This window comes from Triticum aestivum, chromosome 6D (assembly GCF_018294505.1).
Source record: "Triticum aestivum cultivar Chinese Spring chromosome 6D, IWGSC CS RefSeq v2.1, whole genome shotgun sequence".
In the NCBI taxonomy this organism is placed as follows: Eukaryota; Viridiplantae; Streptophyta; class Magnoliopsida; order Poales; family Poaceae; genus Triticum; species Triticum aestivum.
Window position 1 is genome coordinate 476266863 of NC_057811.1, and position 9348 is coordinate 476276210.

Genomic DNA, 9348 nt, shown 5'->3' on the forward strand with positions numbered 1-9348 from the left:
ATAGTTCAAGAATAGGGTTTGCTCCTCCAACAATGAAGAGGTACTCCCTTGGTTTTGTCTCATTGACACATCCAATGGCTTGTCGCTCGCTCAAGTTCAGCAGTTTGCTAACCTCTAGGAGAAGATTTCCATGACCTCTTTGACTGATGACATAGAAGATTCCATCGTTTGGAAGTTCATTAAGGATGGGGTGTACTCTACTTCCTCAGCCTACAGGGCTCAGTTCGAGGGTCTCACTTCGTCGGATCTTGTTCACTCGGTGTGGAAGGTTTGCCCCCCCCCCCCCCCCACACGGTGCAAGTTCTTTGCGTGGCTTGTCCTTCAAAATAGGATTTGGACATCGGATCGACTATTACGTCGCGGCTGGCCAAACTGTGGTCTCTGTCCTCTTTGTAAGCAATGCCAAGAGTCGGCCGCCCATCTCCTTTTCCAATGCCGCTACACCACCTGCATTTGGAATCATATTCTTCCGTGGCTTGGAATGCATCACATCTCTACGACAGCTTGGCAAACAGTGACTTCGGTGAGAGCATGGTGGAACGGCAACCTTCAGATTCGCCTTGGATCCCCTAAGGCGCTTGCCTCCCTGATGATGCTTATCTCATGGGAGATATGGACGGAACATAATGCCGCGGGTCTTCAGAAAAAAAACACGGCCATCCCTTCCACGGTTCTTATCAGTAAGATCAAAGCGGATGTGTCTTTTTCGACGTGGCTGGCGCGAAGCACATGAGTAATGCCGCGAGAGTAGACCCCTTATTGTTTTTTCTTTTAGCCGCTTTGAGGCATTTGTTTGAAACTTCCTTCTTAATCAATGAAATGGCAAATCTTTTGCCTTGTTTCGAAAAAAGATATTGAAAGTGCTAAACTTAAACTTATATGCATTGTCTTGGATCAGACTAATTTATAGTAATATTAATCTAATAATAAGAAGAAGAGGAATAGAAATGTTTTCTAAATTTAGGTACTGTTTTCATATTTTGCGCGCGTGTGCACACACACAACAAATTTAATAAAATATAATATATGATTAACAATTTCTCATAATAGGCATATGTGTATGGACAAAATAAATCTCAGTGTTACAATTCTATGAATCTATCCATCTCTAAGAGGGCTACTGCGTTAGTTTGATTACTCTAAAGACAAAATTAAGGTGATGCATCTCATCGATCCCACCAGGCCACCACTTGTCCACTTGGTTCTAGGCTTCTAGCTAAGGATATAGAGCAAAGAGGTCGAGGGTCGACAAGGAAGAAAGGAGACACTCGGGACGAAGAGTCAAACATGTGAGAGCGCGGTGCTGTCGCTATGTCCCTCCGGCCCAGGTTACCACGTCGTCGGATGTGCTAGAGATTGTCGATATAGGTCCTAGTAACTCCAGAGCGCGACATCAGCTCCGGCTCCGCCGTCGGCGCAGTCTCCATTGTCCCAGTACTGCCCGGTGGCCATGGTAGGCGGTGGCTCCATGAGCAGGCCGTGCGCAAGGTCCGCGTAGTAGTTCGTGTCCGAGTCCGTCTCCCCAAACAAGCAGTCGAGGTCGAACATGTCCATGTTCAATGCGGCTGGCGCCCCAAAAGTGGCATCACCGGAGGTCTGCGCCGTCTCGGACGAGGGGACGCTGCACGCCGCCGACGACGGGACGGCCACGCTGGAGGTGACTTCCTGGCCCGCCGCAGCGGCACCGGTGGCCTCCGGACGGCGCTGGAAGTCCGCGACGGCCTGGACGGCCGCGCGCCGGACATCAGAGAGGTTGGAGAAGGCGGGCGGCACCGAAAGCAGCCACGCGGAGTCCCGGAAGTTGAGGCACGCGGCGGAACGGCCGCGCAGCATGAGCATGGCGGCGTCGTGCGCGCGCGCGGCCGCCTCGGCGGTGAAGTACGTCCCGAGCCAGAGGCGCGTGCCGCGGTCCCCAGGGACGCGCACCTCGCAGACCCACCGGCCGGCGCTGCCACGGCGCCGCACGCCGCGGAACACGGGGTGCCTCGTCTCCCGGAACTTGGTGCGGCCCGCGGGGCGCTTCGGCGGCCACGGCCACGCCGTCCCGCCGCGCTCGGTCGTGGATGAGGAGGAGGCAGAGCTCGAGTGCTCGACGCTCATGTCCATGGCTGCTGGCTGCCGGTCGATAGCTCGGTGGTGGTAGCTAGCTTGAGGCTTGTGCTCGACTGAGAGAGTGAGAGTGTTGCTTAGTGTCGTGCTCGTGCGTGTGCCTACTTATACGTGTAACAATAAGATGACAGCTGTTTCCTTAGCCGCGTTGCTGCGTCGCGTCCACTCGCCGGATGGCAAGACGCGCTTTGGAAACGCAGCTTACGCCGGTCTGTGTGCACTCCAGACCGTTATAACACGCGTCTTGGTCTAGCATCCCTGCTCGTAGCCGCCAGCTGAGTACACATGTTGTTAAGTGGCTACCTGAAGCGTCGTTTTTGTGGCATGGTGGCGCTTTCCTGCAGCGCGTTATGTTAGCACGTGGGAAGCATGGCGCTTTCCTGCCAGGCGTTTGCCTGTTCGCTAAGTGAGTGTGAAGAAAGTCAGGTCAGGTCAGGTGCCACGCGTGACTCGTGACTCCTGAAGCTAGCGACTGGCATAGTGGTGGCAACTGGCAAGGGCTTTGGTGAAACTAAAAGCTTGCGTTTAATTTTAGTTTAAGGGGCGTTTGGGTTCCATGTACGCGCATGTCAGTATCTCTACTACTCCCTCCGTTTCTAAATATTTATCTTTCTAAAGATTTCAACAAGTGACTACTCCCTCCGTTCCTAAATACTTGTCTTTCTAGGCATTTCAAATGAATATCACATACGGATGTATGTAGACATATTTTAGAGTGTAGATTCACTCATTTTACTCCGTATGTAGTCACTTGTTGAAATGCCTATAAAGACAAGTATTTAGGAACGGAGGGAGTACATACAAAACAAAATGAGTGAATCTACACTCTAAAATATGTCTATATACATCCGTATGTGGTAGTCCATTTGAAATTTCTAAAAAGATAAATATTTAGGAACGGAGGGAGTACTTACAAAGAATGTTTCATGTACGCGCATGTCAGTATCTCTACTACTTCCAAAGAATGTAAGGTTCCCATTTTTCACCTTTTTTCGACACCCCTTCATCTAACCTTTCATGTATATGATAATCAATCATCTTAATTTACTTACCTTCTCAACCAATTCCATTTTAATTTACTTACCAAACTTCTAATCAAAATATAAGGTAATTTCTCTACTACTTAAAAAGAATGTAAGGTTTCCATGTCACCTTTCTTCCAACACCCCTTCGTCCAACCTTCCATGTATATGATAATCGATGACCTTAATTTACTTACCTTCTCAACCAATTCCATTTTAATTTACTTACTGTCGTGGATTTATCACGGCAGATGCCCTAGTGAAAGGACTTAGATGTGGAGCCATCACACTAGATTAGCTTAAAGGAGTTGAACGGGACAAAGGACACAGAGAATTTACCCAGGCTCGGCCCCTCTCAACGAGGTAGAAGCCTACGTTCTGCTTCTAGTTGTATTGCTTGAGTTTCGATTACAAGGGAGCGAATATGCTTGACCTAGTTCTCGATCGTATGTTTCTTGAGTTAACTCGCCGGGTCACCCCTTCATATATAGGTTGATGCCCGGCGACTTACAGAGTCCCGGCTGGCTCACGCAAACGTGACCGGCTCGGTTTCTAACTAAGCTTGCCTTACAAAACAAGTTATCGCCTAGCGGTTCACACCTTCGGGCCTTGAATCGCCTCCGGGTTTTGGGCCTTCAATAAGCCTGTTCCATGAACCGCCATCTTCATGTCTTTTCCCGGACCTTATCAGGCCTCTTCATCTTTAAGTCGCCAATGGCATAACCGGCCCCTGCTGGGCGGGTCATACCTAGGAGTTATATCCCCAATATTAGGCCCCAGGTTGATTTGAACTTGTTCACATCAATCTTCACCACTTGACTTAGCAGAATCTTCCATTATCAATTCGTTGTTACCCGCCATGACGTCACATCGCAGAATCGTGGTAACCCGCCATGACGTCACGTGCATTAACTCCGCACAAGGCGTCCATATAGCCACATAATCATTTTTGGCCTCCTCGATTTCCGTGCATACCGTCTAGTCACCTCCTTATAAATAGGGACATGGGTCCTTTCTATTACTTTTACCCCCACCTCGGCTTCTTCTCCTTCGTCTTCCTGGCGCCTGACCACAACAGCTCGAGCTCCGCCGCCGTCAACCTTCTCCAGCGACCCCGACCCAGGCCGCTGCATCAACCTGTCCGTGTCTAGAGATCGCGGCGCTCCTCCCCTGTTCATCAGCATCAACAGGTACCCATTTGTAGGAGATATACCCTAGAGGCAATAATAAATGTTATTGATTATCTCCCTGTTCATAATTATGTTTATGTTCCATGCTATAACTGATGTGGTTCCCGAGCCCGTATATCCATAAAGGCTCTGGGGAGAACCCATATGCACGTGTGGAATAATAAACGGTAAAATGTATTCCTAGTCGTGCCTCTAAGACTAGCTCAAGTGTTGCATGATGATTATGTTTTCCCAATCATGGGCATGTCTATACCAAGCAATTTTGAGGGCAAAATGTCAGGAATGACATTTGTGTTGAATCGACCCGAATTGATGTTATGCCAAGAGATACATTTGTCACAAGTTGATGGTTTATAACACAGAGATAGTTAATGTTTGCATAATTCCTTAGACCATGAGAGTATCGAGTTTCTTCATGCTTGCTTCATGAACTTTGGGGTTTGTTAAACGTCATCCGTAACTGGATGGCTATTACGGCGGCTTACGGGTTCATGGGAAAGTATGTTAAGTGACTTGATAGCTCGAGATTGGGATTTGCTCCTCCGACGATGGAGAGATATACTCGGGCCCTCTCGGTGTTACGGTGTCCATCATCGTCTGGCCAGACACTTTGTGATTTGATCACGGGGATGCCGGAACACGAAACGAGAAAAGAGAACAAAACCGGTAACGAGGTAACTAGCATAGTGGACAAGTTGTTGATCCACGGGAATGCCAACATGTCTCACCTCGGGTATTTGTAACATATCGCGAAGCAACAGGAATAGCACACGGCAACTGGAGGATCACTCGAATATTTATTCGTGTGGGTATAGGGGTCAATATGGGTGTCCACGGCTCCGATGTTGATCATTGATCGGAAGGGGTTCCGGGTCATGTCTATACTTCACCGAACCTATAGGGTCACACGCTTAAGGGTCATCTATCTGCTGAATACTAGACAGGGAGTCTGAGAGAAAATCACCGAAGAAGTTTCGGACACCGAAAAGTTTCGGACAGCGGAATCGTACCGCAGAGAGAGGTCATCGGATAAGTTTCGATGATACCGAAAAGTTGTTTCGGGATATACCATTAAGTCAAATTGGTTTCGGCACATGCCTGATAATTCTTGGAGGATGCCAGAATCATTCTGGAAGCTTTCTGGAATTTTCCGGGATAATAACCGGATATGCTCCGGAGCTGCCGGAACCACTTCAGATGCTTTTTGCAGATGAAAATCACTAAACCGGAATTGTTTCGGAACGCGTTGAAAATAATTTTGGTGGGTACTGGAAATGTTCTAAGCCCACACAAATATTTTCAGTTCGAACAGACGCTGAAAAATGTCGTCGTGAATAGTGAAAGTGCTTTTTGGGATATTTTATGGTGAGTCACCTTTTGGGATATTTCCAAAAGGCTTCTAGAAGGGCTTGTTGGACAAGCTTGCTCCTCATGGGGGTCCCCCAAGGGGGTTGGCCGGCCACATGTGTGGGGCTCCATGGAGCTCCACTTCCCTCCCCATTATGCCCTTCATGTGTGACATTTACATGGGCATTTTGGGTTTTTGTGAGCCATCCCTACCCCTTGGCTTTCCTATAAATAGAGGAGGAGTGGGCAGCCCAAACCTCATCCTTCTCACATACAAGTGCCATGCAATGATCTGGCTTCTCTCTCCCTCCCCGCGAAATAGTTTCGTAGAGCCGAAAGGCTGTCTGGGTTCCGGCTGGAACTAGTTCTGGACGGCGAAGCCCTGCCGGATAGATGACACCGTATGTGTGCAACTCTGTAGAGAGATCGTAGTTTCGGTCTTAGTTCGTGAGTGCCTCCCGAAGGGCTGTCCGTGTGACCGTCCGAGTTTCGAAGGTCCTCCCGAAGGGCTGTCCGAGTGACCGTTCGAGTTTCGAAGGTCCTCCCGAAGGGCTGTCCGCGACACCGTCCGGGGGGCTGTTCGACCGCCTCCCGGAGGGCTGTCTGAGGAGCAGATGAGGGTATACATCCTCGCGGTTGGGAGGTTGTAAATCCTAGCTGCGGGGATCTGCACCGCCGATCGTCATCGACTCTACTTCCCGCTGCGCTACGAGTCGGTAACGAAAAAGATCAAACCATGTATGCAGTCTCCATAGTGGTCCTGGGCTGGTGCGTAGGTCGGAAAATTTTTGTTTTCTGCTGCGTTACCCTACAGTGGCATCATGAGCCGTGCTATGCGTAGATGCAGGTTTCGATCTAGAATACATGGAGATGTATGGGTATTGCATAATATAATTAGGTAGTAGATGAGATCTATTGCTGAAAATTATTTATGCGGGTGACAGATGAAATCTGTTACCCGACGTTCTTGTTGCTTCCGTAGAATTTGCGTTTGCTCAATCTCGAGGCAGCATGGTGGAATTTGACAAAGTTCTGGCAATCCGTGATCCTGATTGATCATGGAAGTGCTATCAGTTCTTTGGGTTCTGCCGTAGTCAAAAGAAAGATGAAATTCGCAGATGAAAGGGCATTGCAGATATGATCTGCACGGGGGTCATGCGTATGACGAAGTTTAGTATGGGGCTCGAGATTTAATTATCTCGTGTTTCATACACCCCGAGATGTTAATCTAGCAACCTGAATAATCATACTTGATGATAAAATGTTGGTAGTTGCGGTTTAAGTCAAAACCTTAGAAGCCACGTAAAATAAATTTTGCATAAACCGATTAGAGGCGTCTAACTTGGTTTTGCAGGATGTGCATGTGATGTGGTATAGCAGTGCTCATACTAATTCGATTATGTATGAGATGACTATATGATGTAATTTGATTAACATGACCTGCGTGTCATGATTCGGCATGATGGCTGGAGCCATATGATTGCACTTTAATGACCTGCGTGTCAACCTTTGTAATGCATTATTTTGTTAGCTATAGAGATAGCAATATTATCTGGTGCATCGACAAGGTGGTGGCAATCTTCGCGAAGGTGAACACCGACGCGAATGCTGAAGACGAAGAAATGAAATACTTCTCTGTCAGAAAGGGCTATACCATATCATGCTATTATGAATTGCCTGAGATGTTTATCCCTTATGGTGCACCCTTCTTGATTGCGCGGTAGTCGCTTTTTATTAAGGTGATCTCTCACAAAAATACCAAGTAGTTAGTGTTCTCCCAAGTGTAGCACCGTCACGGCACCTATCTTTTCGGGGTGCGCCGTCTCACACGGGTACGAACGATTAGAGAAGTGTGAGGCGGGTGAGTTGAGACCTCGCAGCGAGATCAATTGGTTGTCTTGACGTTCAGGCATGACCGTCATGAGCTCGAAACACACGCATCGAAAGATGAACAAGAGTCACATACAGATGTGATTGGCAAGTTGGCCTACCGGTTGAGATTTTTTCGTCATCAGTGGTGTTACACCAATGGCGAACAATTGAAATGTGGGTCTTGTATCACTCACAATCAATTTTGAGAGATATTGATTTGAGTGAGAGCGCACTGTTGAATTAACATGTTTAATTCTCAATGCAATTAATTTTGAACACTGTCTAAGTGTGGTTTGCATAATAGTTGTAGAATAATGGCTCGCATTTCCACCTTCCCTATTAAAATTGAATAGCTGTTAAATATCTGGTTAAAACTTTACGATTGGTAACGTAATATGAGGATTGTCCTCAAAAGTGCCGAGAAGGACTTTGTCCTATCGCATGCTTTCCGTATCCTCCCGCTAATGCTATGGATCATGTGACTCTCGTCCTTCGGTCCAAAAACTAGAATTCTGTTACGGTCAAGTGGAATATGTTTGCTTCCATGAAACCCAAACTTCGAAAGTTGGGATAGTTATATGATATTCATGGAACTAAAAATTATTTTCAGATACAAACAAAGCAATGTTTGTTTGCAAGTATTAGTAAAAGTGTTTACTATGCATTTGACTGTTGGGAAAGGGATCCAGAAGAACGCCTGTCATATAATGAAAGGTGAATAAAACAACAACTTAAAGAGAAAGGAAGTGTCCAAAGGGTGTTAGTATGACTTACACGCCTAGGAAGTCCGGGGCTAATGCCACTCTTAAGTTGGGTGCTTCTTCTGAGAGTAGGAGAAATACTAAAAGTTAAACTGTTAGAAGTATAAAGGCAAAAGGAAAGAAGACTGGAATATCCAGCTCATGTATGAATGTCATACAAGTTTTTGATGTATAGAAGGCTGGTCAAAGATATAGTTCTTGCGAATTATGGTTAAACATGTTAATCACTAATTCTTGGGTATTGTGAGTTCATCACAAAAATGCCCGCTCGATTGCATTCTGTTGCAACTCGATGTAAGAACTACTATGGCCTGAAAGACTAGCTAGAAATGAGGTTAAGGTATACACAGGGAACATAGTAAATGTTACTATACCTTCCATCGGTGTATTGCCGTCTGTATTTATTTTCATAATTCATTTAGAGTTTTACAAACTCTATCCCATTGCATAAGGTATCTTGCAAGAAGGTTGTTCATAAGAGAACTTTTTATGTTCGATGTTATGAATAACACAAGGGCCATACTTTCATTATGAATGAGATGTATGTTATGAATATTGATAATAATACAATACCTCTGGGTTTACTTTCATAATTCATTTTAGAGTTTCATACACTCTAGCCCATTGCACAATGTTTGTTGCAAAAGAGTTGTTCATAAAAACAACAATTGTTGTTAAGTATTATGAATAACATAAGGGCCATACTTCCATCATCGATGGGACGTATGTTATGAATATTGATGGTAATATGATACATCCATAACACTGACGCTAAATGTCGCAAGACTAAAAGAATACCACACAAGTGTGGCACTACATTTGGTCACATTGGAGAAACCCGCATGGAAAATTCCATTATGATGGATTTTGAAGTCTTTTTGATTTTGAATCATCTGACACTTGCAACTTTCCTCCGAAAAGTGAAGTGACTAAAATACCGTTCACAGGCCATAAGGAACGAACAACAAACTTATTAGTGATCATACATTTGATGTGTGTAGTCCGATAAGTGTTGTTAGTGGTGGATTTATTTATCTTCAGAAATGA

General features: G+C 46.0%; 1 protein-coding gene across 1 annotated transcript; it reads right to left on the reverse strand.

The window, feature by feature from the left end:
- Nucleotides 1-1008: 1008 nt before the first annotated feature.
- LOC123142128 (dehydration-responsive element-binding protein 1H-like) lies at nt 1009-2180 on the reverse strand. The gene has a single exon (XM_044561142.1). The coding sequence runs from the start codon at nt 2104-2106 to the stop codon at nt 1372-1374; it is 735 nt and encodes a 244-aa protein (XP_044417077.1). The 5' UTR covers nt 2107-2180; the 3' UTR covers nt 1009-1371.
- Between the last annotated feature and the right edge of the window lie 7168 nt (nt 2181-9348).

Bases quoted from the DNA above. Each gene is read 5' to 3' on its own strand.
- LOC123142128 (XM_044561142.1), bottom strand. From the start codon at position 2,106: ATGGACATGAGCGTCGAGCACTCGAGCTCTGCCTCCTCCTCATCCACG.